Below are 27,751 nucleotides of genomic sequence, written 5' to 3' on the forward strand. Positions count from 1 at the left end.
ATTTTTAACCGCATCAACAATACATATACCTACTTATTTTTATGATTACCATAAAATTCTATTTATTTTTTATAGTTCGAAAATGCGTTTTATTCCGTACTTTCTATTTTTGTTTCTAGGTTTGTAATATATTATTATTATTATGTACATAATTTATTCAATTAATTAAAGATATGAGTTAGAATCAAAAACCTTCAGGTTTTAACCAATTTTGAAAAAGATGCCTTAATTTTTTAAAAATTTCCTTGATGTTCATCTTATAACACCTACTCTTAGTTGCATAAATCAATATAAGAAATGAAGCTACTCGTTTGATATAATCTAACAAATTGTACTTTTGATTTACTGAAAATTTTCATTCTTAGGTCCCAATGAGTGCGCAAGACCACGAAGCGTCAACTTAGCGCTAGAAACTGTATTTGAATTCAACAATGAAACAGATGTTGGATTCGTTGAAACTGTCAAAGACTTCTTGAGTAACATAAAAGAGACTATAGATAATTCATATCAAGGCAATGATTATCAGACCAGGCGATTCGATTCCCTGACCTTTACAGAATTCATAGAAAACTCCATTAATGTACTAAAATCATATAACGATCTAGACTTAGCATATTTTATAGAACTACTTGATACAGAAATAAATGAACACGACTATAGAAATTGCGAAGTTAAAATAACTGACGAATTCAGCTTAAGAAGTTTTTTTGCTGACAAACTTTCGGACGCAAGAAATTTACCAGTAACGGAAATTAGAAGAGCTTTAGAAAACATTTTAAGAGAACTGAGGACTAAGAGAGAAACAAGACGTAGGATTTATAACTATCTCAATTCTTTAGTCAAAAGACGCACTCAAGAGAGATTTAGAAGTATTTTAAATTACTTACAGCTTTACAGACGTCGGCAAATGGAGCCAACAATAACGCTTCGCACGGTTGTTGAGAAAAGCATACGATCTCTCATTAAAGATTATATTTGCAATCTTAATTATTCAAATTGGCGAAAAATAAGGCACATGTTTAAAACATTTTATAAAGATTTAAAGATACCTGTACATAATCTGAAGAAGGATTATAAATGGGATCGACAAGTAAAGAAAGCGTTAGAAGATAATGACGAATTGTATGACCTTGATATTTTAAAAGATGTTAGTAATGCCAAAAGAGATACATATGTAAATCGAAACAGTAAGGAAAATAAGTACCAGATTAACTCAAATGAAGTAAACGAAATTCAAGAGAAGGGGGAAGTAAGATTTAAAAATAGGAAAATTAAAGTCAACACCAGTTTGACCAACTCAGATGATATTCTAGATCTCAAAATGGACTATGAAGAGTCTCAAGATGAACATAATAGTGAACACACGAAAAGTACAATAAAAAAAAGGAAATCTAGAAAGCCCAAAGAGGGAGAAAGTGAATTATCTTTTTCAAATCACGATAACGAAGACCGTAATAATTATTATGAAAAAAGTAAATCATTTACAATGCATAGGAAAACAAAGAGTAAACGCCATAGAACTTTTGTTACACTTTATCCTGAGATCATAAGTTATATGACAAGATCAAATAGAAAAAATAAAAAATCCACCGATTATTTAAGAAATGACAAGAGAAGTAAAGAAAGAATGAGCAATATAGAAGAACGAAAGAAGGAAAAAAGAAAGAAAAAAAAGATGACACAAGATCTAATAAGTAGAATTAATACTAATAAAGATATCAGTTTACATAGATCAACAAAACCTACACTCACGTACTCTCAAAACTCGCATATAAAGCGGTTCAGGTAAGTAAAGCTGATGAAAAATTTAATCACCCTTAAATAAGATATTTATCTAGTTATATTATAACGTATGTCATGTTTCACTGTTAATGTTTTGCTAAAATGTTTTGTGAACTGCAATTACTTTAACTTGAAAATATAATTTAACTAAAGTTCTCAAAAATGTAATGATTTTAATTTAATTTATGTTTAGGATAAAATCAAATCTTTCGACGTTCAAACACGAAGAAAATAAAAGTGCAAAAACTATTAAGGCTACAACAGCCTTTAAATCTGAAGAAATGCCTAAAAAAGAATTTCAAATTAGAGACAAAGCTGAAGTAGACCATTTTGGAAGTTTATACAAACTGCGAAACCAACAAACACGTAAAATGGTTCATGGTGGATTTAGAAAAAGTAACGACTTGGAAACATTAGGTACAACAGAAGATACAAATATTAATACAACTGTAGCAACTACATTAACACCAAAGACCTATGGAACTCTAGCGTTTTGGAAAGGAACTAAACTTCTTGAAAATATTACAACTAAACGCACTAGAGACACAGAAACATTAACAACAGATAAAATAGTAAACATACTATCCTCGAGAAATACAAGTAGACCCACATCAAATTTCACTGAAACAACATCTTTTTATGCAAATTATAAAGCCAATAACACTGTATTTAAAAGTCAAATAACTGGAATAAAGCGTAACGATGGTAACATTACGATTAACAGCACTCGAAGTATATCAAATCAGGAAACGATGAAATTACACAATGATACAAAATATCTCATGGAGCCTTTTATGAGTTTAAAAACTACGCATCAACCAACAATGATTAATCAAGTCGACCTTAGAAGATTTTTAAATAATTCTATATTAAATGAAGTTGGTGATAATCCTAAAATGAAACAGCTGAATGATAGGTTTCAAGAAGATCTTAAGAAAATATTTTTAGGTCCGCCACTCCCATTTTCAAGAGTGAATGATTCTACTATAGATCCAATAGATGAAATTGAAGAAGCATTTAATCTATAATCGTATAAAGTTTTTATGAATATTATTGCACTTGTCAATACGGATACTACATAAATATATTTCTTGTTCTATTACAACATTTCCAAAGTTTTTTTTATCTTGACTAGATTTAATAATATAACTAATATTGGAGAAAGCTGTTCAAATGTTATGCTCATTTGCTTTCAAATGCTTTCATATTATGGTGGATTTTAAAAGGATTATTCCTTAAAAAGTTAAGGCGGAAAAAACCTTTTTAGTCTCCGATTTAAATCTTTACAAATCCATTTTAGAAGCCGCTAACTTGTAATAAACAACTCGAAAAAGCAGTTTGAGCTCTTCCTTTTTATCTGATAATTAAATCTTGAATCTGGACTTAATCTGGAATCTCATGGCATAAAACAAAAATTTAACAAATGAGATTTTCATATGAATATGTCAAGTGTCACCCGTCAAATCAAAGTATGAGATTTGTTAAATGTTTTTGTGAATATGTCGGAAACCCACTTTCATCTCATGCGAGAGAAATTATTTTCAAGTTCTCCTAAATGTCTTCAATCTACAACTCTTCTACTACACAGTAAAACATCCCACTATAAGTAATTTTCGTAGCACTTATAAAGTTACATTGTCATAATTGACAAATATATCATCAGAAATTCCAGTCTCAAATTGGCAACATAGTCTCCTCTTGGTAGTCTGTGCATATTGAATTGTTTTTGACACACCTTTCTATGCTTTCTATTCCTAATTTTAAAGCTCTTCGTTTTCGTGTGTGTATTTTGTGAGCTTTCTAGTGTTGTAACGTATTATTAAAGCTAATTTCCAAGTGTTAGTGCTAGGCGGCATTTCTACATAAGGTATGTCTTTCTAAACATAAAAGTCAATATATTATACGACAAATTATAATGATATTATTTATTGATGTAGTCTTATCGAATTGACCTACTTTTTAAACTGGGCGTATTATTTAGCCTTTCCAATTTGTTTGTTGATTGTTAAAATAACTGTGTTTTTATCAAGTTAAAGGTAATTTCAAATATCATTCGCTAAATTATAACTAATTTGTAAATAACTTTGTTACTTTTTGTTTCTTATTCAGTGATCTGTTTTATGAGTCACGAATATACTGCTAAGTAAAGCTTCTATTGTTTCGCCCGTGAAGATATGGCAGTAATGATTAAGTTTTAGAGAAGGAAACTCAGATTTCCTAACCATCTAAACACAAATCTCTCTAATAGTTCTCTTACATATAACAATATGAATAAATCTGTTTTAATTTCAATATTGAATAGTCCATAGATTTATTTTTTTCTTAAAATCTTATGGTGAACTATAGGTTTGCTATATAAAAATAATCTTATCTTTAAAAATGTCTTAGCTACTATGACTATTTAAGCCAGTGAAAAGTGAAGACTGTACTGCGTGACCTGAGAAATAATTTAAAGTTTTTTGTAAAAAAGAAACTACATACATATTCTAAATATTAGTTCTGTATGTTATTTGTTGTAGAATGACAACCATGGCTGACCCCTATGACACAACTGGGACTTTGTCCCTGAAATGGGATCCTAAAAACTTGGAGATACGTACCATGTCAGTTGAGAGAACCCTTGAGCCATTGGTGTTGCAGGTTACTACCCTTGTTAACAGCAAGGATAAGGCAGCTAAAAAGAAACGACGTGAGTAGATTATGATATATATGATAATCAATTAGATTTATCATACTTGCTTATTAATGAAAATGGGTAAGCAACCATAGACACTAAGAAATTTGTTATGATGAAACATATCATATGTCCATACATATGTGGGCATAACACAATCTATCTTTGATGATAAACCATATAATATTTAAATAAAACATAACCATATATTTTGCAAAATATGAAAGCTAGTTTTTTTTTTAATTTCAGCTGGCAAATCTAAAAGAGCCAGTGCCTTAGTAGCAACTGTAGAGAGAGCTACAGAAATCTTCATAGAAAGAGGACAGACAATTGCTTATGAGAACCCAGAAATCACCCAGGAAATGCTGGCTGCAGTTGAACAAGTTAGAAAGGCTGGTGAGTATTAGTTTGACTACATTAAATTACATTGTATTTGTCATATTACTATAGATTTTAAACTATGCCATATATTTAAACAAAAATCTTGGTTGTATGTTTAAGAATGAGGCTTTATTTCTTATAGATTTTGTATACCACAATTATACAAATTCTATAAGAGTCATGTATTAGTCTTTGGTAATTTATAAAATCTTGATAATTGCAGGGGCGGCTATGAGTCTGGCAGCTCGTGAGTTCTCTGAGGAGCCGTGTGCATCATCTGTCCGCTCCAGTATGGTTAGAGCCGCTCGCAGCCTGCTCTCTGCTGTCACTCGCCTGCTTATTCTTGCTGATATGGTGGATGTACATCTGTTGTTGTCTAAACAGAGAATGGTAAGTTTTTATATTCTTTCAAATTGTATTATTTCTTTTTATACAAATTATATATAGTATGTCTGTTTGTAAATAAATAAATAATAGTAAGTTTGTAATATATCAGAAACAAATAAATTTATATTATACTATATCATGTTTATTAAATAATACAAACATTTCATCACAACTAGTGTATTTTGAGAATTAATAACTAAAATAAATACTATTATTTATGCATAAGGTGCTTGCATTACAAAATTCATACTCTTATCACTAAGGGGTAATTTATACCTAAGATTTACTTATTTATTGAAGTTTACCACATCATACATAATGCTATATCTAAAGTATATGTTACAACCTATATTTTGTAATGTATGACAAATTTGGTCAACATAAATGTTACAAAAAACAAAATAAAAATAATAGTAAATAATACTTACCAGCAAAACAGAAGAGCTTGAAAGGCTTTCTTTAAAGAAGTTCACCACCTAGCTATATCCAGGTCCGGATAATCCTGTTGACTCCATATAACTGTGAAGAATTCAAAGGAGAGTTGCCTAGGTTGGTTTTAGCAGAGGGAATTTGAAAAATTCTGCTGATTGGGAATGAAGAAGAAGCTTAACACATATTATTAAACAATGGGCCTAAGAATCCCAAAGTTTTAGAAACTAATTTTGTTCGTAATATAAATTCAGGTGGAAAAAGATCTTGACAAGTTGAAATCTGCTTCCTCTCAATCTGAGCTGATAGAGAGTGCTCGTCAATTTGGTCGTTCTGCCAGTGAATTGGCTGCTCAAGCGGCTAAGAGGCAGAAGGAACTCAAGGAGCCAAGGATGAAGGACGAGCTTGCCGCAGCCAGGGCTGTTCTGAAGAAGCACTCAACTATGCTACTCACTGCCTCTAAGGTATTAAATTTATTAAAATAATTTCTAAATTACATTAAATCTTCTAATTTAAATATTATTTGTTGTGCATAAATTCCATGACTGCACATCGGGGCATTTGGGAAATCTTTACTTATCTGGCAATTACTGTGTTACAAATACTGGCAGTTGAAGGCACTCCAGAATTACAATGAAAGGCCACATTGTTTCATTGTTAATTCAACAAGCATTTTCCTAATGAAATGTAGACTGTGAGTGAGCGTTCTTTATAACTTTTCAAGGTATACGTTCGTCACCCGGAATTGGCTGCTGCAAAGGCCAACCGTGATTTCGTGCTTCGTGCTGTGTGTTCCGCCGTTGACACCATCTCGGCTGTCGCTCAGGGCAGACCCACTCCTAATACTGGTAAGACGACGCTGATTGTATAATTATTTATTTATATTAATTGCTAATGTCGTCCTTATTGCCATTTGTGAAGGTATATTTTACAATTTGAAAAAACAGAATTATTCTCAGGCTTCGGGAAGCCTTTGCTTTGTCCCGTAAGCCGGGTTTCTATTTGTAAAAAAAAATTAATGCTATTTTCAATATAATTATGTTATTAAAAGTAAGTGAAGGAGAATTTTATTATTTATTGTGTAAATAAATAACAAAACTCATTAATAAATCCAAAGACGGAATCCAAACAGATGACCTTATTTATAACTAAAGCCGCCTAGAAGATCGGGCAACCCATACATTTTAAGTATTAAGTATATATTTTTAACATTTGAACAAGCTTTCATTAAAAAAAGATCTCTACCCATTTTTGTCTTATTTTTTTATAGTTTTGTCATAATGCAGCAGGTTTTAATATTCAACTACAGCTTATTATATATTTATTTAGAATTTTGGGTTATTTTTAGGTACTAACCGTGTCCCAGTGGAGGGTCCTGGAGAATTGGCTCAGGCTTTGGATGATTTTGACGTAAGTTCTATATAGTATAGTCATATATATCCACTGATTTAAGTGAAACTAAATATTCTTTGTTATTTGTAACACACTAAAATTGGATTATAAACTCAAACCATGCCAGAGCCAAAAAGATGAAGAAATGTTTTTTTTATAAGCTCTGTTGATATGTCACAGTTGGTGTTGCTATCTTTGGTTAAAAATACATTATTTCTAAGGATTTTATCATTTTTTTATTGATACTTATAAAATATAATAATTTTTCTACGACACATACCCTTTGACTAAATGATGATTTTTGAATGTTAGTGTTAGTTTATATTTTTTAATTGTGTCATCTTTTTTCCTTCCTTCCTTTTCTTTCCTATCATAACATTTTCTACTTTTTTTTAAAATTCAGGAGCGTATGGTGATGGAGCCGTTGGCGTATTCCGAGTTGCGGACGCGTCCGTCGCTCGAGGAGAGACTTGAATCCATCATTTCTGGTGCAGCGCTTATGGCCGACAGCTCTTGTACGCGGTGAGTGGTCATCATCAATTTTCATCCACCAATTTGCCACAAATGAGTGTGCCTCTCTTTCTGTAAGATTGACTGCGTACGCAGTCTATTGTCACTTATTTTACTAAAGTATTCTTTTGTCTATTTCTGTCAAATCGTGTTTGCATTTAATTATCTCCATTACACCCATAATTTTGAGATATAGATTGATAGTTGACTATTGATCGTTAATGTTCCAGAGACGAGCGTCGCGAGCGCATAGTGGCCGAGTGTAACGCGGTGCGTCAGGCTTTGCAGGAGTTGCTCCACGAATATATGACCAATGTAAGTGATCATACTTCTCTATATATCTATGTTTTAATGTCACATGTCAAAACAAAATGTATATGTAAAGCAAAATCGAAGGTTTCCTCAAAAACGATCTAAGATGATCTTAAACTTAAACTTGGTTGGCAAATTTAGCGAGTCACATACAAATGCATATACCTAAAGAAGGTGTACTGACCAGGTGAAGTAAACACAGGTGACACAGACAGGAATACCGGAATTTTGGAGGCCTTTCCCAAAATACTCAATCGACTTAGCGTACAAATTCTTAAAAGGCTAGCGACGCACCTGCGAATCGTCTGGCAATGAGAGTGTCATCACTTAACACTAAGAGTGCCTCCTACCCGTTGTATAAAAAAAGGAATGAACAGTGCTACATAATTGTATTTTAATGTGCCTAGTATCTGAAATAAAGTTAACTTATAGGCCGGTCGTGCCGAACAGTCCGAGGGATTGGAACGGGCGTTGGAGCACATGTGCCGTAAGACTCGCGACTTGCGCCGGCAGCTGAGGAAGGCTGTGGTGGATCATGTGTCTGACAGGTTACAATTATAATGATTATACTATATTTATATTGTTTATAATTAAATTAGTTTTTGCATGAGCATGTTGGCCTAGCGGCTTCATCGTGCGACTTTCTGTCTGAGTGGTGAGGTGAGGAAACTGGCTTACCCAAAATGTCAACGGCGTGAGTCAGGCAAAGGAAGCTGATCAACTATTGCCTATTAGATTGACAACTGTATAGTGGGTGTGATGTAGGTTGGATACAATTAAAAATCCCAAGTGCACAATATAGAAATAAAGTTTATTGTACACAGTACACGTCACAGAAATATAAGCAAGGAGTAGAAAGTTCAGTAGAAGAAATAGCACATACATATAACAGAAATAAAATTAAGCGGAGTAGTATTTTCTTGGCGCAAGCAAATAATTATCAAAATTTAAAACTATCAATATCGGAGTGCGAAAGCGGTCTGGTCGCCGCGGGCCAGCTCAGGTAGCCGCGTGCGAATATAATGGCAATAACATGCGATCTCGCTTGCGCGCTACCTGAGCCGGCGCACGACTCAACAAAATTAACTATATAAAACACGCTTCGTCCCGTCCGTCTGCTCATTCAAATTTAAAATTTACTATAGGTACAAGTTATTTTTAGGTTTATTACCAAACAAAATAAGTAGGCCATAGGGCACTACAACTGATCATGAAACAGATACAGAAATCTGAGGACCAGGCCTAAAAAGGTTGTAGCGCCACTGATATATTTTTATTTTTTTATGCCATTTACAAGGTGCAGTTATGTTTGTTAATTTATTATTAATATAACACTTTAACTTCAATTACATATGACAATTGACAAAAACTCATCTGTCAACTGTCATCTGTCACGGGATCCGGTAATTCAAGATAACTGGAATTGTAATGACACGATGAATATCAGTATCATCGTTTTTCAGTTTCCTGGAGACCAACGTGCCTCTGCTGGTCCTGATGGAGGCGGCCCGCAACGGCAACGAGAAGGAGGTGGAGGAGTACGCCGTCGTCTTCACCGAACACGCTAATAAACTTGTCGAGGTCAGTTGAAATACACACAAACACACATAAAAATGTATTTGTATTTTATATGCATGTAAACTCCATTGTTTTATCAGTAATGACTTATAGATCGTGGACTATAAATAGTGTGTATAGTAAAGTACTATATTACTTTATTGCGTAAACAATGTTTAATAAGTTTTATTAACTTTTTCAATATTATTTTATAAATATTGTATTCCATCTTTGGCTATATGTTTAGTATAATTGTTTTGTTGTTATATATTAATAAAACTGATTAAAAAATAAATAAATAATTACTTTAAAGATTATTCAGAGAGTTTTCACGTTTCTTATGTTACAGAAGATTAAGAACCAGGGCTTATCATACATGAGTAAAGTTCGACCTAAACCTAAAAGATAATTTGATAAATTAGTTATTCGTGGAATTATTTCAAGTGAACTCTAATAAATAGTTTTAAATACGTTAAATCTATACAGTACCCCTATAACGCGGTTTCCGTCCTCCATATAACGCGGTACTGTAGTGTGAAATTAATAATGATCAGTCAAGTCCATAATTAGTTTTGTGTTTTGAACCCATTTCAATTGTTTTATAAAAGTAAATTAAATAACTTTATAAAATTAGTTTTCCTAGTTTTTTAAATGTGCAAATGGTTTTACGAAAATAATCCTACGACGCGATTTTTTTAACGCTGTTTGGGTCTACCTTGTTATAGGAATTGGGAATTACTGTAATTTGTATTAACATTTTACTTTCTCTTTTTGTAAGTGTAATATTTTTATTTTTTGCCTAGACTACATTGTAACTTTCAAATTTTCAATGTGCAGTTTTTCAATTTTTTTGAATATCGTTAAAAAATTATAATTTTATTACCATAGTGTAATATTGAGTACAGATTGTTGACATTTGTCTCTATCTTCTTGACTTCAGGTGGCGAACCTCGTGTGCTCGATGTCTAACAACGAAGACGGCGTCAAAATGGTGAGACACGCAGCCGGACAGATCGAGGCTCTCTGCCCTCAGGTATGTTCTCTCAGCTCTCTTTTACCTCTTCAGGGATCTTTTAATATATATTTTATGAATTATGAACAATATCTATCAATAAGCTCTTGAAAATGTTTATTTTATACGCAAGCCCTTCGACTGAAAAATAATTCGTTATTATTCGATTGAAACCAGGTAATCAATGCGTGTCGCGTCCTCGCGGCTCGAAGCCGTTCGCGCGTCGCCCAGGAGAACGGACGTGCCTTCGGGCGCGCTTGGGAAGCCGCCGTACGACTTCTGACCGACGCCGTGGATGATCTGACCACGATTGATGACTTCTTGGCCGTTAGCGGTGAGTTTCTTGAGGGCCCAGTTGCTCCAGTACCGATATAGGTGCGCGTGAGGCGAGACAGCGTAGAACGGAAACGTCTATAGTTACAAAATACTTAGATCAAAGTTAGTGCGAATCGAGATGAATTCAATTCAGAAGAGAAAGCTGACCGGAAAGACTGTATGAGGGGGGAAATTTGTTGTCGAGAACTGTGCGCCGCTCGTGCTGAGACTAGCTGCAAGCTCCGCCCACCGCGTCAGCATAACGGTAGAATCACTGACGTGGTGGAAAAAAAGAGTGTTATTCTTGTTCGCCACTCTAACGTAGGTTCGGATTAATAGCAGCTTAGTTTCTTCATCGGACCTCGAGGCAGAATACGACATTCCACCCGTATCACCTAGACGTCCGTCGTTCCACAGCTGAGCGTTTTTTTGAACTGAAACTTCCTTAGGCGCATGAGGGTAAAATTTTTATGAATACGCAGATGTGTAGCATTTTTGTCGAAGAAAAGGGAGAGAGCGATTAAGTGAGAGTGAGAAAGGGAGATCGAGAAACAATATCAGCTATTGGTTGATGTATTCGTTTAGTAATTACATATTAGAACTTTAGAGGGAAATTCTGTTGCATGTCTTGTGCACGTATACAGTGCGTACACAGTGTGAATATAGATATACAAATACATCTATTGGAGCTTTTACCTTAGTAATAATAATTTACAAAGAAGTTTCACTTCTGACAAGTGTACTTAATACGCACGCACATTAAGTGGAACCAGCTGCCCACTGAAGTATTTCTGAATCCATTCGACTTCTTCAACAAAAGAACGTATCGATTCTTAAAACCCCTCTGGCGTTGAGTGTCTATAGGTATCATTTAGCATCAGGTGGCCTCCTACCCGTGTTATAAAAAAAAGTAGATATCCATTATGTAAGAGATACCTGTTGGATGAATGTTGAATGTTGGATACGTACAATTTCTAATAATCTATTTAGGTTTTCTGTTTTGTGTGCTAAATTTTGTCTGTGTGTTCACAAATTTCGAAATAAAGACCTAACAAGATGAACGACAACAAAATGGACTATTATAAATAATTGAGCTTTTATTTAATACTTTAAAACGAGGGCGATCAAAGTGTGCGAGAGAGAGGGCCTCGGAGAGCGAGACAGCCATCTTAAGTTGACAATGATATTCCATTAAGTAAGCGGTATTTTAATTGCATTTAACAGAATAATACAATTTAGGGAAGTGTACAAGTTACATTAAAGTCGTATCAATACCTGCTTAGGCAAATAATTTTGACAGGTTCCGGATAAAATTTAATGTGTAAACATTTTCGTTTGTTTAACAGAGAATCACATTCTCGAGGACGTGAACAAGTGTGTAGTAGCCCTGCAAGAGGGTGATCCGGACTCGCTGGAGCGCACTGCTGGAGCCATACGCGGACGAGCCGCTAGGTTTGTGTTTTTCCATGATAAAATATACTAGTAAAGCAATGTTTCTCGTGAAACAAGCAAGCTAACAGGCAGAGTCAGTTAAGTTGAGTGACTTTGCCTGGACATTGAATATATATTTGGTTATTTGAATTATGTGTTAATTAAAAATTGCTCTTATGGTAACAAATTCAGTGTTACGCCAGTTGTAACTCTTTAATTCCTCAACCCTAACGAAGGGTGGTTCGAACCCCGTTTGCGGAAAACGATTTGTTTGTATGTGTGTGTGTAAATTTCTCGGTAACAAGATATGAATAATGGATGGTGGTTAAGTTGGGTAGACCTTGTCGTACATAGCTGGAACAAATGTAGGACTGGTACTTCCTGGAAGAAGACAAGTTAAAAGTATCCATAATAAACCACTATGCACGAAGGTCATGCAAGTGGATTTTTAAAAGGTCAAGTGAGCCATGCGCGGTTGTCAATTATGCGTCTGTTATATAGATTATGTAACCATACTGTATATAAAAATCTTTTCACACAAAAGTTGTCTTTGTACACAGGGTGTGTTCAGTTGTGACTCAAGAGATGGACAACTACGAGCCCTGTATTTACACCAAGAGGGTTCTGGAAGCTGTCACCGTACTACGTGACCAAGGTGAGTGGTTTTATGGGGCTTGCGGCACACGAGACGCAGTTTTCAGTATCCCTGCCGTTCTTGATGTTCTGATCTGTTCACGATGGATTAAGTTAAGTTTGTTATTTTCCATTATAGAGCAGTGCTGGCCTAGTGGCTTCAGCGTGCGATTCTCATCCCTGAGGTGGTAGGTTTTGATCCCTAGTTTTTGTCTATGTCGCTTGAACGGTGAAGGAACAATCACTTTCCGTGCGGCTTGATCCCTTGGCGTTAGAGATGTTAAGTCTCTCTGCATCTTTTACCGCATTTACCATGGGGCGTGTTCAGAAGAGTTGTACGGTCTAATACCTGCAGCTGAGTTTCATTATCGGACGTCAAGGCAAAATACAAAACACCATCCATACGTATTCATCTCGACGTCCGTCGTTCCACAACTGAGCGTTTTCTAAGGCAGATGCCGCGCACCACCACTATGTGGAACCAGCTGCCCACTGAAGTATTTCCGAACCAATTCGACTTGGGGTCCTTCAAGAAAAGAGCGCACGAATTCTTGAAAGGCCGGCAACGCCCTTGCGAGCCTTCTGGCAATGTGATTGACACTCACGTATCGTCGGGCGTCGGTATCGCTTAACATCTGGTGAGCCTCTTGCCCGTTTCCCTCTTATTACAAAAAAAACCGGCTGGTTCTAGACCCAAAGTATCGACATGTGTCAGGCACGAGAGGATGATCACCAACTTGCCTATTAGAGTAATGATCATGATCAGAAATCTGAGGCCCAAACCTAAAAAGGTTGTAGCGCCGCTGGTTTTTGTTTCCTTTAAAGTTAACATCAAGGTTTTAAGAAAACTCTACTTACTATAACTTATTTATTTTATACAAAAATATATAAAATATTTTCAAAATCTTGTGATAAGTGAGTATATAATATGGAGCAGGTACATTAGCTTATTGATATGGCGAGTATTCAAATTTAGTTTTTGGCGTTCTGTGGTGGCGGGTGGGATCTGATGAATTCCAAAGACTGGAGTATCGCAGCGGGGATCGGTGGTGGAGTTGGCAGATGGGAGCCCTGGAAAAGTAACAATTTTGTATTAGTTTACGAAAAATAATTCGTAAAACTTTAGTTATACTTCAATATATCATCATCATTATCAGTTCATTTATTTTGTCCGTTTCTGGACGAAGGCCTCCTCCATTTTCCTCCAGTACGCCCTGCACTGGCCTCTGTATCGACTGGGAGCCAACCTCCTCGATGATGCTGACAGTCCACCTAGTCGTCTTTATATATATGACCATCATTGGTGAAATTATACCTGAACTTGGTATCCGTTTTCATCAGCAGTATACTGTAGCGATACAACTTCACCCTCAGGTGATGTCCATTGCGCCTGTCCTTGCACTACCTCTGCGGGATTCTCCTGCAAAAGAAATTTCATGTTAAATAATTTACTCCTTTGGAAGAGCTTTTTAGGGAGTGTTTGAAGGCCCCTTAGTCGTTTGGGTTTAGAAATACCTCTACTGGCAGTGATGCCATAAGAGCTATTGCGCAGAAAGAACCTTAAGAAGCTCTGTTTTGTGGAATGCCAGGTGTCGATATGGATAGGATTTTTTATAATAAATATACGAGAAAATTTTCGTTCGATTTCATGAATAAGTTGCAATCTCAAGTAAAGGAAATTTCTCTTACACCCTGTGGGTTTTTCAAAGCGCCCTGCGCCTGTGCTGATATCCCATTCTCGGTTTCAATGGCCCAAGAGTACTGACCCTCGACACCAACGTCCAACTCCTGGTGCAGGATCTGAGCGGTACTGTCTTTGTTTAGGATGTGTGATACGTCTGCGGCCGCTAAGGCTACGATGGAGGCGATAAGTAGGAGTTTCTGGAATGAAAATTACAATTGAATCGACCGAATCGAATATGTTATAAAAATTCTTTCATTAATAGTATCTAGTAATGAATAATATAAAAAAATCAGTGGCGCTTAAACTAAATAACTTCATTAAATTCGTGTTTCTAGTTTTTTAATTTATATATTTATTTACACTTCGTTGCATTAAAAAAATACAAATAACATAATAGATCAAAAAATATAAGGGAGGAAACGGACGGCCTTATCGCTAACAAGCGATCTATTCCAGGCGACCCTAGTAAAACTAAAAAAAATGTGATGAGTAAAGTCCATAACCAAATGTTATATAAAAAAAATTATATAAACGTAATCTAAAGTAATACAAAAAAATATTAATAAAACAAACTAAAAACCTAATCTCACGGATTCATCAATGGTAATGTAATACAGAAGAATAAGGAAAGGAAATTGATCAGGATGGGATATGGTGAAGAAATGATGATGCAGAAGAATTTTAAAAGATGTTAGGGAGGTAGCCGATCGTATAGAGTCGGCCAGCCTATTCCACAACTTAATGATCCTAAATGAACTGCCTAAGAAGGATGAGGATGAAATTTCCAATAAACGTCTATTTATGCGTAATATACAGTTGGAAAGGTGTGAGAATTTGAAATGATTTTTGAGAAAAGAAGGAGTTTTGGGATTGAAAAGAATCCACCATAGAAGTGGAAGAAGATGAATTTAGACACATTGTCATATTTCCGAAGACCAAATATAAAACGTATGCAGAAATTCTACAGGCGTTCGATCTTGTCAAGCAGCTCTTCATTCATATCAGAATTGCGCTTACATAGTTTTAGTGCGGACAGGAAGGAAATAAGAAAGACGTCTCAGAGCATTGGAAGCGGCTGATTTCCTTTACGTGATGACAGATAATCTTTTCATCAAAGGTCGCTGATGCCGTGAACACACCATTTACGTCCTTGCCATTTGTGAGCACAATTATAATTCAGTTTTTGTTGTCCCATGCGTTTGCGCAACATAAGGCGTTAATGTTAGTTATAACGCGCTCTTAAAGGTCAATATTACTTATGCAAATATTTTGTTTACACTTCACGTGTGAATTGCTTAAATATTTGAGCATTTCGAGGGAATTGCGGTGATTTGACAATCAAGTTAATCTTGTTAGGGTCAATGTTTTAGAGTGCTTTTCGATAATTTTGGTCACCGTGAGGCTGGCTAAATTATATTTATTTTGAGAGTTTTTAGTATCCTGTCAAAAATATTGTATTCCTATATACGGTTTTCCTATTTATTTATATTTTTAATTAAACTTTGGTATTAAAGAAACACAAATAACATCACTTATTGGGAATGCCACGAGCGGCCTAATCGCTAACAAGCGATCTCTTCCAGACAACGCTAGTAAGTAAAAAAACTAAAAACAAATATATTTTTTTCAAAATTTGTCACTGTGAAAATGATTCATTACAATTTATGAAAAACAGCTTACGGTGGGAACGTCGTTTTTTACATTAAAGCGATCGTAATTACGCCAAACAGCCGAGCCGATTTCTATAAACACACAGACAGAAAAGAAAATCTATTTTATGCTAAAATTAACCCTTCACACGAGTACTAGACGGATTGGATATTATAAAAAAATTACGCCTTAAAGCCTCCAGAGCTAAAATCAGGTGCAATCGTCTTGAATTATAAAGTGAATACTACATATATATCTTAATACATTCGGTAGTGGACTGATCAATTTAAAAAAAAACATTATCGCCTGGTACTTAATCCTCACTGCTATGCAAATACTAGTAAATACTAAAATTTGATGTGTAAATTGTATTGTATTTCTGTTATTGTTTGTAAAATTTATGTTCACCACAATTGTCACTTAACATGTAGCTATATGATGTGGTGTACTTTTACAAATAAATATCTTAAGTAAGATACACCTATTATGATAAACACAAATTAAAGCTTCTAGTACACAATATACACGAGACACAAATCACATATGTATTTAAATGAAATATACCACTAACCATGTTGATGTGTTAACGAAAACTGTACTGCGCATGTGTTAGCTCGTGTGTTATATATGAACACCTTGAGGTCATTTTACAAGTTTTTTTCGACCTCAAACAAGTATTGATGGAACAGTTTTGGGGTCAAAATTGTATAATTGTTATCTCGATAATATTGACCTAATTTTGTATATGAAGGACGGTATTTAATTGATGAAATGAAAAAAGATTGTACTGACGTAGACTGAGAATTCTTTTGGGAATGCCAGAAAAATATAGAAATAAATATTTTCATTCAATAAATTCGTTTAGTTTTGCAACAATGGTTTGAATCGGTTAAGTAGTTTTAGAGTTTGTCTGTTATAGTATAAAATAGTTGGTAATAATTACAATTACATTACGCCTTTGGTCAATTGACGGAGAAATGAAATAAAATATGTTTATTATGGAATATAAGATACAGGTATGACTTATCCGCGTCGTTTATAATCAATGGCGCTACAACCTTTTTAGGTCTGGGCCTAAGATTTCTGTATCAGCTCCATGATCATTTGTTAATCGAATAGGCAAGTAGGTGATCAGCCTCCTGTGCCTGACGGACGCCGTCTACTTTTTGGGTCTAAGGCAAGCCGTTTCCTCACGATGTTTTCCTTCACCGTTCGAACTAATGTTAAATGCGCTCATAGAAAGAAAAATCCATTAGTGCACAGCCGGGGATCTAACCTACGACCTCAGGGATGAAAGTCGCACGCTGGAGCCACTAGGCCAACACTGCTCTATTTATTAATTAATTAATTAAAACAGTTATTATGAAAAAAATAATTCAAAAGGCTAACACTAAATAAATCTTAACTAAAATTATCTTTTTCTACTTTAAATGACAAAAAGGCGCTTGTGAGCCTTCTGGCAATGTGAATGTCCATGGGCGGCCGTATGACTTAACATTAGGTGAGCCTCCTGCCCGTTTTACCCCAGTAATTTAAAAAAGGAAAATGGGCGTGTCTATATTGTTTAGATTAGAGCACTGTTGGCCTAGTGGCTTGAGCGTGCGACTCTCATCCCTTAGGTCATTAGGTTTGATGTGCCGAAATTGTTAAAAATTCACTTACATTTGAAATTTTCGAAATTAAGTAAGTAAATTTTCAAAGTACACTTACTTATTACACGAAGTTTTTAAATAAGTTTTCATTTGTATGAGTACCTACTCGTTATTGAATTAATTTTGAAAATTATTATACAAAGCAATAATGACGTAAAAAATATTAAGAAGATACATAGAATAAAAACAGTTATTTTAGAAGATAAAATTTACAAAAACGTTCTAATGGCATTAACATCTTTATACAATTAATTACCCTGTAGATAAACAAGCTTAATTTAATTAATAGTTCACGGGTCTGGTAAGAAAAAACTAGTAACCTCATGACACGCGCCCTGAGATGCGTTTGCGCAATCGCTTGGCTCATCTTTAAATGTTAATAAAGCACGGTCGTAGGCGACGCGAGTAGCGATTTGCATACTATACAGTATCACATGGGTCTATTTTATTAAAAACAATCTTATATTTGGTCCACAAAATTAGGATAAACGCATATAACAAACAAACAAACAAAAATATCACATATTCAGCGAAATCAAGTTTTACGTGCTTTTTTTATCCTTGGTAAAACCGATTATGGACTCCCGCGCCTGGGCAGATGGTAGTGGCGCGGGAGTATGGGTGTCGTCGAGAATGTGATTGCTGTTCGCTACTCTCCAAGGCTTTTATTTATTATTCTTGCTATCTATATCCTTACTTATTACAATTAAGTCTAACGGAAGGTTTAGAAGATTTAAAATTGTTGTTAAAGTTGCCACAAAATCTCTTACCGAAACTGCGGTCGAATAATGGATTGTCAATTAAATTTGCAAAATATATCAAACTGTTAGTGAAACGAGATTACTGATATTGATTATACACAATTTTTTTTACGTAACACGTAGGCTCACGCATTGTAAAATTATAAGTGAAACCACCGCCCATGGACACTCATTGCCAGAAGGCTCGCAACTGCGTGGTGGCCCTTTTAAGACTTGGTACGTTCTTTTCTTTTAGGATTCTAAGTCTAATTGGTGTGGTCTCAACGACGTTTAGCGATAGTTCTCTGTCAAATGAATTACCATTTTTTTTAATAATACTGTTTTATTAATAATACAATTACTACCAAATTATATATTACATTGTATTTAAATGTCAGTCTAGTCTCTATTCAACACTAATATAAATACATATTTCTGGACCTGGTCCATTTATAAAACGGTAATAACAAATCTTCATTGGTCCTTTGGACTTAGGACAATATTAAGCGTAACCTATGATTCCCGCACGTCATGAAAGTAATTTAGAGAATATCAGTTAATATAATTTATAAAATTTATGTAAATAATAATATTATATGTGTCTCCGATAACTTCCGAGAACTGGAAAAAAGTACGTGGGTTTGAAGCCTAAATAGATCCAAAATAGTGCCATCTCCTTTCGAAGTTAAGCGATCATCATGGCTACTTTAATTTTGGATGCCGCGCTTCTGAACAATGACTTCGTACTTTGACGGTCAGTTTCTCCAAGTATCAGTAGTTGGACAGTTACTAATGTGCTATTATATCTACAAATAAAATTTACTGAACATCAGACATTAGGTTACTTTAAATACAACTCTTCAATGACTTCCCAAAACACGTGTCGTTCATTATTTGGTGCCGCGTCTGTGTACTCATTTGTGTTGATCTGTAAGTAGTTTAGCGAATCTTCTGCCACCGTAGGCCATACTATTGGTAGAAGTTCTGTTTCTTGTGGTGTTGGATTTCTGTAAAAAGGTTGTTTTGGTCCTTATAAATGAAGATGATAGTAAGAAATTTAAACAACAACTCTTAAAAGTAGTTAGAGATCCAAAGAAATACAATTTAAAGATAAGGTTTAATTAAGTGCATATCTAGATCAGTTAAATGTGGATTAAATAGTTATTATAAGTAGAGCTAACGACGAGTAAATTATACTATATATAGTGATACTTCACTATCTCAAAATAGCTTTATTCATATATGTATGAAGTCAACAGTAAAGATGTTAAATTAATTCTAAATTTACAATTAATACCAGTTCGCAATATAAGGGCGTAGAGCGGACACGAAAAACTAGTAAGAAAATCTCCGTCACTCATTTTAATCGCCAAGTGTTTCAATTGTTTGATCTAGAGCAAATTTTCAAATTTGTAAAAAGCTTTATTGATTAATTTACGTTTAATGAGAGTTTTGAATTTATTCAGTGATAGTTCTAAAGTGTACTCACCCGTATTTAACGAAATTAGTCCAATAACTGGTCATCCTGTCCAATATGACTTGATCTCTTTTATTGACATCCTTATCAAGAATATCCATATCAAAAATGTACCCTAATTCGTCGGCATGAGCAGCTCCCCATGCTTTCATATTTCCTCTTACCTTCAATAAATTCCGTTCACCTGTGTACGCAAATACATAAAAGTATTGATTCTTCACTCCACTTTCATGGAAGCGATTAATACTTTTCAATGTAGGGTAGTTGAAGAAAACGTCAGAAGTAAATTTGGTTATTGCCCATTTCGTGTTTATGCTTATAGGATAGTCGCCGATGTAAAATCGACGTATTGCTTTATATGCAGCATCATATTTGTCGTCCTCTAGACCGAACTGATCTAAATAATCCTTGAAGGGATCTATATTGCTGAAGTACTCCGCTGGTTGATTGTAGTACATACCAAGGGTCTCATAGGCATTGTAACCGCTCAGTATGGCCATGTTTCTCGCTTTGGGTAGCGTTGATATTCTTGAAGGATGTTCTGTCAAGAACGCTCCCTCCGATTCGTTTTCAACGCATAAACCTAGTCTTATTCCTATCTCGTCTGCTGCTGCTATAACTAGTTTAACATCGGCCTGTTTAAGGAATTCTAAGGCGAGTTTTGCGTCATCAGTTTCGTAACCCAAATGTTTGGAAATCTTTAAAGGTGCGCTATTATCAATCTCGCTTAAAAGGCCCCGTCCATATATAGAACCACTGGATAATATTGCCTGGTTGAAGAGATTTTCATTCCTTGAAGCTATATGGGCCTCCACTGATGCGGAGCCAGCACTCTCACCATAAACAGTGATTTTGTTGGTATCACCACCGAAGTACTCTATGTTCTCCTTTATCCACCTAAGCGCTAAGGTTTGGTCTTTGAGCCCCTGGTTTCCTTGGACTTCTGGATCATCCAGACACATAAAACCATACGGTCCGAGTCTGTAATTAATTGTTACGACGATGACGTCATGTCTGATTAGATATTTTGGACCGCTTGTTTTTCTTGTGCCTGAGCCGTCTATGAATCCTCCACCGTGGATCCATACTAGTACTGGTACCTTGTTGCGTGTGCTGGCTTCGTTTGGTACAAAAACGTTAAGACGTAGGCAGTCTAGAGTTCCTCTTACCTCTGAGGATTGGATTTGTGGACAAATACGGGAATCGTCATATGCTTCGAAGATTTGTACAAATTTTGGATATGATTGAGCGGCCTGAAAGAAATTGTGATCAGTATTCAAAGACAATGAGTTATTTTCTATATATATATATATACATATAAAGAATTATCTCAAAATATTCAAGTAGCATTCGAAACCTTCGGATTTTGATAGGATAAAAGATAACATTGGGTCTTGACAAACCACTTAAGATAAAATATTTATATCAGAATCATATATTCTTCTCAATTAAACGTGCAAAAGATGCTTTTCTTTTCTTTTTTATGTCTCTATTTTCATTTAAATAACTTATTAAACTGAATAAACTGGACAATTAAAATACTACTGTACCAGAACTATTCAAATAATTGTACTACTCTCAGCCAATTTCAAATACAGTATTATACGCACACACACCATTTCACATACTCATATTTTCACTTACTTAAAGACTTATGACTTTCGTTTGATCAGATGTAGCACTAAGACTATGTACCACGGAATAATTGTAATCTCGTAACATGGGCTTTCTAGTGTGGAAAGTTTGTCAAAACGATAGTATTTTTATCATTAATAAAGTTTTTATTTAAACAAAATAATAATAATATACTAATAACTCACTCCAAAAGGATTCTCCTCATCCACCCGTGCATACGGTATACCAAGAAACATTGAGTAGTCTCCGTCCTCAGCTTTCAAACCCTTGATCAAACCCTGATTGGTATCCACCAATGGGTCCAATCGTAACTGGCCGTGAACTGATCCCAGGATCAACAAACACCATGCTAGTTTCATGATTATTTTTGTGACTGAACCAATCTTGATTTGTTTGTCTATTTATTGGCACGCCTTTATCTGATTGTCATATGATAATTCCGACGTAACCATAAAACCACCACCTTTATCATTATGTCATCCAATAGATTTAACACTTTCTATCTAACATCTCTACCTAATATAGAAATAAATAGTACTCCGTTGGTAACGGAAATACTTTTAAATTAAATAATTTAAAATAAAATTGTAATAAAACTCAACCATTTTAAGTTTTAATTTTATTTTTGCACTAATCTTTGTATAACTAAAGCGGCTTTTAACGAAAGCACTATCGTTTATCGCATTTGGTGGTGTTATTCAAATATTAAAGACCGTGGTATATATTTACTAATAATTAACGTGATTAAATTAATATTAAATATATACGTAAAGACGATATTGGGCTAATTTAGGTTTTATAGATTTATTAATATTATACAATACAGTGATAAACACCTAAAACAAATAGTAATATATAATTAATACTATTTAAGACCCCAGCATTATTTACATAATGTAAATAGAAGAGGTCCCAGAATGCGAATCGATTGTGAAATGGTCTTATCCCAAGGGACAATTCTTTGTCTATATTTAAGTAGTGTAGTTGTTGAGTAGTCGCTATCGGCCACGCGATCGGCAGTAGATCGGTGATCTCTGGCGTTGGGTTGCTGTGAACAAAGTTTTGTGTTAAAACGGACCCAAAATTTACTTAAAAAATTAAATAATAATGGAACATGATGAAAAAAGTAAATTGATAACAATAAACCACTTCGCTCTAGTTGTCCTAGCTGTCTCTATCATCAGATGTTACCTAGTTAGTAATTACTCAAAATATGTACAAAAATATATAACACAGAATTATAAGAATACATCTATTTATATAAAACAATTAAAAAAAATATTATGGGTAGATATATTTTTGAGATTATCTTCATCCTTAAACAAATTAGACATCTTCAATTGTTTTATAACACGTCCCCTTTACATATACTCTCCGTGATTGGTACTACAACTACTACTACTACTAAATTTGTTAAAAATTAATATGTTATTAGTAAATTGAATAAGGTTTTTACTTACCCATACTTGACAAAGTTAGCCCACATTGTAGTCATCCTATCCAGAACCAAAAAATCAGCATCACTTCCCTTTCCCCGCAAACTTATTGTCTCAAAGATATATCCTACATCGTCAGAATGCGCTGCTCCACCTATTGTAATATTTTCTCGAACCTTCAATTTGTTTCTACCTCCAGAATAGCTAAACAAAAAATGGTATAATTTCGCTTCACTCTTCAAAAATCTTATTACACTCTGCTCTGATGGGTAGGTGTACTTAAAATCCGAATCAAAATCAATCAATTCCTCCATAACTTCCATCGATATAGGGGCATCACCAATGTAGAATCTACGCACGATGTCATACGCTCGACTCATTTCGTTTTGCGGCACATATCTTTCCAAATCTTTAAAGGGATCGTAGCCCAATGGGTTTTCAGTAAGAGTTCTGAAGACGTAAAGCAAACGTTCTGCATTAGTGATGCCGACTAATAATGGAAGGTTCTTCGTTTTGGGTAATGTTTTAATTGTGACCGGATCTACGTAGAGAAAACCTTCAACGCCATTGAACTTTTTTTCGATACACGCACTACTTTGAATTTTTAACCTCGTCGCAGACTCAATAACCCGTTCTACTTCAATACCTTTTAAATACGCAAGTGCTTTATATACGTCATACGTCTTAAAACCCAAATCTGATGCCAGCAGTAATGGTATAGTATTATTTCTACTCTCAACTGCTCTCCAAACATAGGTCCCTCCACTCTGCACTATCGCTTGATTATATAAATTCTCGTTTTCCGATAATAAATGAAATTCAACAGAGACTGCCCCAGAGCTTTGACCGTAAAGCGTAATTTTGTCTGAGTCGCCTCCAAATAATTCAATATTTTGTCTGATCCATCGCAATGCCTTTGTCTGATCCTTTAATCCTTGGTTGCCGGACACCTCAGGTATGTCCAAGCACATAAAACCATATGGACCTAGTCGATAATTTATTGATACCACAATTATACCGTGGCGAACTAAATAATTTGGACCATATGTTTCTGGTCCCCCTTCCCCAAACTCATGAAACCCTCCGTGAATGAAAACGAGAACAGGCAGCTTAATTTTTGCTTTTTTGGGCACATAAATGTGTAATACTAGACAATCAAGTGTTCCTCGTATCTCGTGTGAATCTTCTTCCTTTTGAGGGCAGATCGTGGTGCCGTTGTTTGCTTCGAAGATTCCAGTGAATTTTGGAACCGGCTTTGCGGCCTGAAAAATTTTTTTTTAATTGAACAACAGTAAACTCCCGTGTGTAATAGCGTTTCTGTGTGTTTTCCTAACGTTCTCACACGGGATAGGCTTAGTGATGGACTTACCCTATATGTCCAAGTGGCATTGCCTCCTTTTCGACTTGAGGCTGAAACAGAATCGGTACTTCCGCAGAATCCTTAATCAAAATTAAAGTAAGCTCACCCCGAATGGATTATCTGGATCTACACGAGCATAGGGTATACCCAAAAACATGTTATAGTCTCCATCATCAGCGGGCACCCCTCGAATTTGGCCCCACGGCGTTTCGATTATTGGGGAATCGGAGTACACTCTTTGGATGAGCAGCAGCACAAGTGGGATCATAAATGACATATTTATGGACAATTTGACAACGACTTCTGAAGGACCCGTTAATTAATCATCATAACACAACATTTAATAGTTATGAATATTGTAAATGTATTTTAAATTAACTATTTTCTTTATACTTTTCACACTTGTTGTGTTATGACCTCAATGATAAGAATATACGACTGAGCTCAATAAAATTAATGTAACCAATAAATTTGTTATTAAATAGTTTAAGGCAAATATGGTTGTTTAAACAGTTGGTTTATTTAAAAACTTAGTTCGGTGTAGTACTGGTTTCGGTAATTTTCACTGTATCAATTTAATTTTTATAGATCTTGCAAGGTCATGAGTATTTCTAACGGCTGACAAAACATTATTTTATTTAAAGGCTAATTATTAGGAATACCATTGAGGGCCACTCGCATGTATATTGTTAATACTATACGTGTAATGTTTATATAATATATATGCATTACTTTATATATATCAGTATCCTACGGATAGTGTTATTTTAAATTAAATTAAAACGTCTTAAACGGTTATAAAGGTGGATTTATTACATTATTTACATATGCTTTCAATCGAGCTGACCACGATTATTACATAATAATATTTTTATTTAAAATAATACTTTTCTTGAGGCCCAGTTACAGTTTTATATAACATATATACACTACACTTTGTCAACGTATCCCTTGATTGCCTTTTCATTAAATGTATAGAAGAGCTCCCAGAATGACATTCTGTCTGTGAAGGGCCTATTCCCAGTTGTCAATACTTTGTCTATATTGAGGTAGTTGTGGGAGTCCTTAGTTACTGCAGGCCATGACACAGGCAGAAGATCGGTCACCTCTGGTGTAGGGTTTCTGAAATATTTTGATAAATGTAGTAATTATATTACGGTCAAACATATCAATTTCAAACGATTAAATTTTTGGTTGTTCGGTTCTTAAAATTTTATTATTTTTAGAAAGTGGTATTAATGAAATATTATTAGTTTTATAGTCGTAAGAAACATATAAAATGTATGACAAGTATAGTGTATATTAACAACCTGTAATTTTGAATCCTTTGATTTAAAACAAGCTTAATAACTTACCCGTACTTAACAAAATTCGTCCACATCGTTGTCATTCTATCGATCACCAATTGATCATCTTCGCTAGTAACATCAAAAAAGCTTACATCAAATAAATACCCCAACTCATCAGCATGGGCTGCCTCACCCTCTGTCACATTAAATCTTCTCTTAACAAAATTTCTGCCACCCTCATACGAAAACAAATAGTTGTAGACATTAGCACCATTGGCGAGGAACCGCTCTAGACTTCTTCTTATTCCATAGTTAAAACGAATATCAGAATTGAAGTTGATCAAATCCCACTTAACATCTGAAGTAATTTTATCATCTCCTATATAAAAATGACGCACTAGATCTAATCCTTTCAATTGCTCCATATCAAAAACTAAAGATAGTATATCATCAAAAGGATTCAATTTTTCATAATCTATGTCTGGTAATGTAGCATATGCCATTAATTCCTCTTGACTGTTGAATCCTGTTAGGATGGGCATGCCTTTTGCCTTTCCTACAACGTCAATATTTATTGGATGTGTGTGTATAAAGCGATCAACATTTTCGAACTCCTTTTCTACACACGGATGTTGATAGAAAGACAGTTCAGTGCTTGCTGCGATTACCAATTTTTCATCAACGGTTTTAAGAAAATCTAAAGCTTCATAAACATTGTTTGTTTCAAAGCCTAATTGCTTGGCTATCTTTGAAGGGACGGTATTGTCAGATTCTATAATAACCCATGTGTCGAAAACTGAGCCGCTGTGCAAGATTGCTTGGTGGTACAGCTGTTCTTGGTTGGATAGGAGGTGGAATTCAACTGCTGCAGCACCAGCGCTTTCTCCGAAAATCGTTATTTTGTTGCTGTTACCTATAATAATAAGTTATTCTTATTAATTGTGCAATGGTTATTTGTAAGTTAAATTATAATCTTATATCTCACCGCCAAACTCCTCGATATTCTCCTTAACCCATTTCAGAGCTAATGCTTGGTCTTTTAATCCCTGGTTACCAGGTACCTCCGGTAGGTCCAAGCACATAAAGCCATACGGACCCAGCCTGTAGTTTAACGTGACTAAAATGACATCGTGCCTGACCAAATATTTTGGACCATATAGGTATCGACCAGCAAATCCTATTCTGAATCCGCCACCATAAATCCAAACTAGTACCGGTAGCTTGTTCCTTGATGTAGCACTGTGTGGCACGTATACGTTCAAATGTAGGCAGTCCAAGTTACCCACGATTGTATTGTTGAATTCCTCAATTTGAGGGCATATTGCCGAATCGTCATAAGCTTCGAAGACAGTTTCGAATTTTGGGTACGGTATGGATTCCTAAAACATTGAGGAGTTTTTAATACGTAATTTAAATCACATCAAAAACTACACGCACACAGTAAAGTGAAAGTTCCGTTCGTGTCAAAAACTGATGATGATTATACGAATACTTGACGAATCTATCGTAGTTACTGAAAAATATATATTAATAATAAATACTAAACTTGAGTAGTTACTTACTCCAAAAGGATTCTCCGTATCAACCCTCCCATACGGTATTCCAAGAAACATGGAATAGTCTCCATCATTAGCCCTCAAACCCTTGATCAAACCCTGCTTGGTGTCCACCAGGGGGTCCAAACGTAACTCACAAAGAGCGCTGCTCGCCCAGAGCAGGAACATCCACCTTGACAACATGATGGGTTATGATAAGAGAAAAATTTATATCAAATGTTTTAGATATTTGGGATAACGAGATAAAGAGGTTACAACTGTGTTACTAGCATGATAACTTTAATAAAATACTTATACCATAATATAAAGTTGTAGAGTTTATCAATGTTTAGAGGAAGCCTCTCTGTCAAGCTTCTGGCTTAGTAGAAGTGGAGCATGAGTGTAAAAGCTTGCAGAAACGGTTAAAAGCTTTAAATGCTTATTTAACGTTTCGGGTGCGTTAACTGACAAACCTGTT

General features: G+C 34.9%; 6 protein-coding genes across 7 annotated transcripts in view; 2 read left to right on the top strand and 4 right to left on the bottom strand.

The window, feature by feature from the left end:
- Nucleotides 1–9: 9 nt before the first annotated feature.
- On the top strand, nt 10–2,883 carry LOC123715609. Its single transcript, XM_045670781.1, has 3 exons — nt 10–119; nt 366–1,785; nt 1,976–2,883. Exons 1-3 carry the CDS (start codon nt 83–85, stop codon nt 2,808–2,810), a joined length of 2,292 nt encoding a protein of 763 aa, XP_045526737.1. The 5' UTR covers nt 10–82; the 3' UTR covers nt 2,811–2,883.
- A 556-nt stretch (nt 2,884–3,439) lies between these two features.
- The window catches only part of LOC123715612 (catenin alpha), a 33,268-nt gene continuing 8,956 nt past the window's right edge, over nt 3,440–27,751 (top strand). For both annotated transcript variants that reach the window (XM_045670787.1, XM_045670786.1), the window contains exons 1-15: nt 3,440–3,649; nt 4,302–4,471; nt 4,706–4,852; nt 5,061–5,227; nt 5,908–6,117; nt 6,378–6,501; nt 7,002–7,063; nt 7,449–7,567; nt 7,786–7,870; nt 8,300–8,415; nt 9,331–9,448; nt 10,365–10,457; nt 10,614–10,770; nt 12,098–12,203; nt 12,743–12,837. In XM_045670787.1, the coding sequence (XP_045526743.1) occupies nt 4,303–4,471; nt 4,706–4,852; nt 5,061–5,227; nt 5,908–6,117; nt 6,378–6,501; nt 7,002–7,063; nt 7,449–7,567; nt 7,786–7,870; nt 8,300–8,415; nt 9,331–9,448; nt 10,365–10,457; nt 10,614–10,770; nt 12,098–12,203; nt 12,743–12,837 (1,768 nt within the window). In that variant the 5' untranslated portion in view covers nt 3,440–3,649; nt 4,302. The remainder of the gene's footprint in view (nt 3,650–4,301; nt 4,472–4,705; nt 4,853–5,060; nt 5,228–5,907; nt 6,118–6,377; nt 6,502–7,001; nt 7,064–7,448; nt 7,568–7,785; nt 7,871–8,299; nt 8,416–9,330; nt 9,449–10,364; nt 10,458–10,613; nt 10,771–12,097; nt 12,204–12,742; nt 12,838–27,751) is intronic.
- LOC123715616 (larval cuticle protein LCP-17-like) lies at nt 13,670–16,726 on the bottom strand. The gene is made up of 4 exons (XM_045670792.1): nt 16,721–16,726; nt 14,505–14,696; nt 14,131–14,235; nt 13,670–13,886 (listed from the first exon to the last, which is right to left on the bottom strand). The coding sequence occupies exons 1-4, from the start codon at nt 16,721–16,723 to the stop codon at nt 13,788–13,790; spliced, it is 399 nt and encodes a 132-aa protein (XP_045526748.1). The 5' UTR covers nt 16,724–16,726; the 3' UTR covers nt 13,670–13,787.
- On the bottom strand, nt 18,871–22,028 carry LOC123715615 (esterase E4-like). The gene is made up of 3 exons (XM_045670791.1): nt 21,839–22,028; nt 20,031–21,271; nt 18,871–19,548 (listed from the first exon to the last, which is right to left on the bottom strand). The coding sequence occupies exons 1-3, from the start codon at nt 22,010–22,012 to the stop codon at nt 19,383–19,385; spliced, it is 1,581 nt and encodes a 526-aa protein (XP_045526747.1). The 5' UTR covers nt 22,013–22,028; the 3' UTR covers nt 18,871–19,382.
- Nucleotides 22,266–24,872, bottom strand: LOC123715613 (juvenile hormone esterase-like). Its single transcript, XM_045670789.1, has 3 exons — nt 24,556–24,872; nt 23,114–24,351; nt 22,266–22,701 (listed from the first exon to the last, which is right to left on the bottom strand). Exons 1-3 carry the CDS (start codon nt 24,724–24,726, stop codon nt 22,467–22,469), a joined length of 1,644 nt encoding a protein of 547 aa, XP_045526745.1. The 5' UTR covers nt 24,727–24,872; the 3' UTR covers nt 22,266–22,466.
- Nucleotides 25,241–27,513, bottom strand: LOC123715614 (bile salt-activated lipase-like). The gene is made up of 4 exons (XM_045670790.1): nt 27,301–27,513; nt 26,724–27,117; nt 25,805–26,651; nt 25,241–25,571 (listed from the first exon to the last, which is right to left on the bottom strand). Exons 1-4 carry the CDS (start codon nt 27,475–27,477, stop codon nt 25,379–25,381), a joined length of 1,611 nt encoding a protein of 536 aa, XP_045526746.1. The 5' UTR covers nt 27,478–27,513; the 3' UTR covers nt 25,241–25,378.

The sequence above is a fragment of the Pieris brassicae genome, chromosome 10 (assembly GCF_905147105.1).
Source record: "Pieris brassicae chromosome 10, ilPieBrab1.1, whole genome shotgun sequence".
Lineage (NCBI taxonomy): Eukaryota > Metazoa > Arthropoda > Insecta > Lepidoptera > Pieridae > Pieris > Pieris brassicae.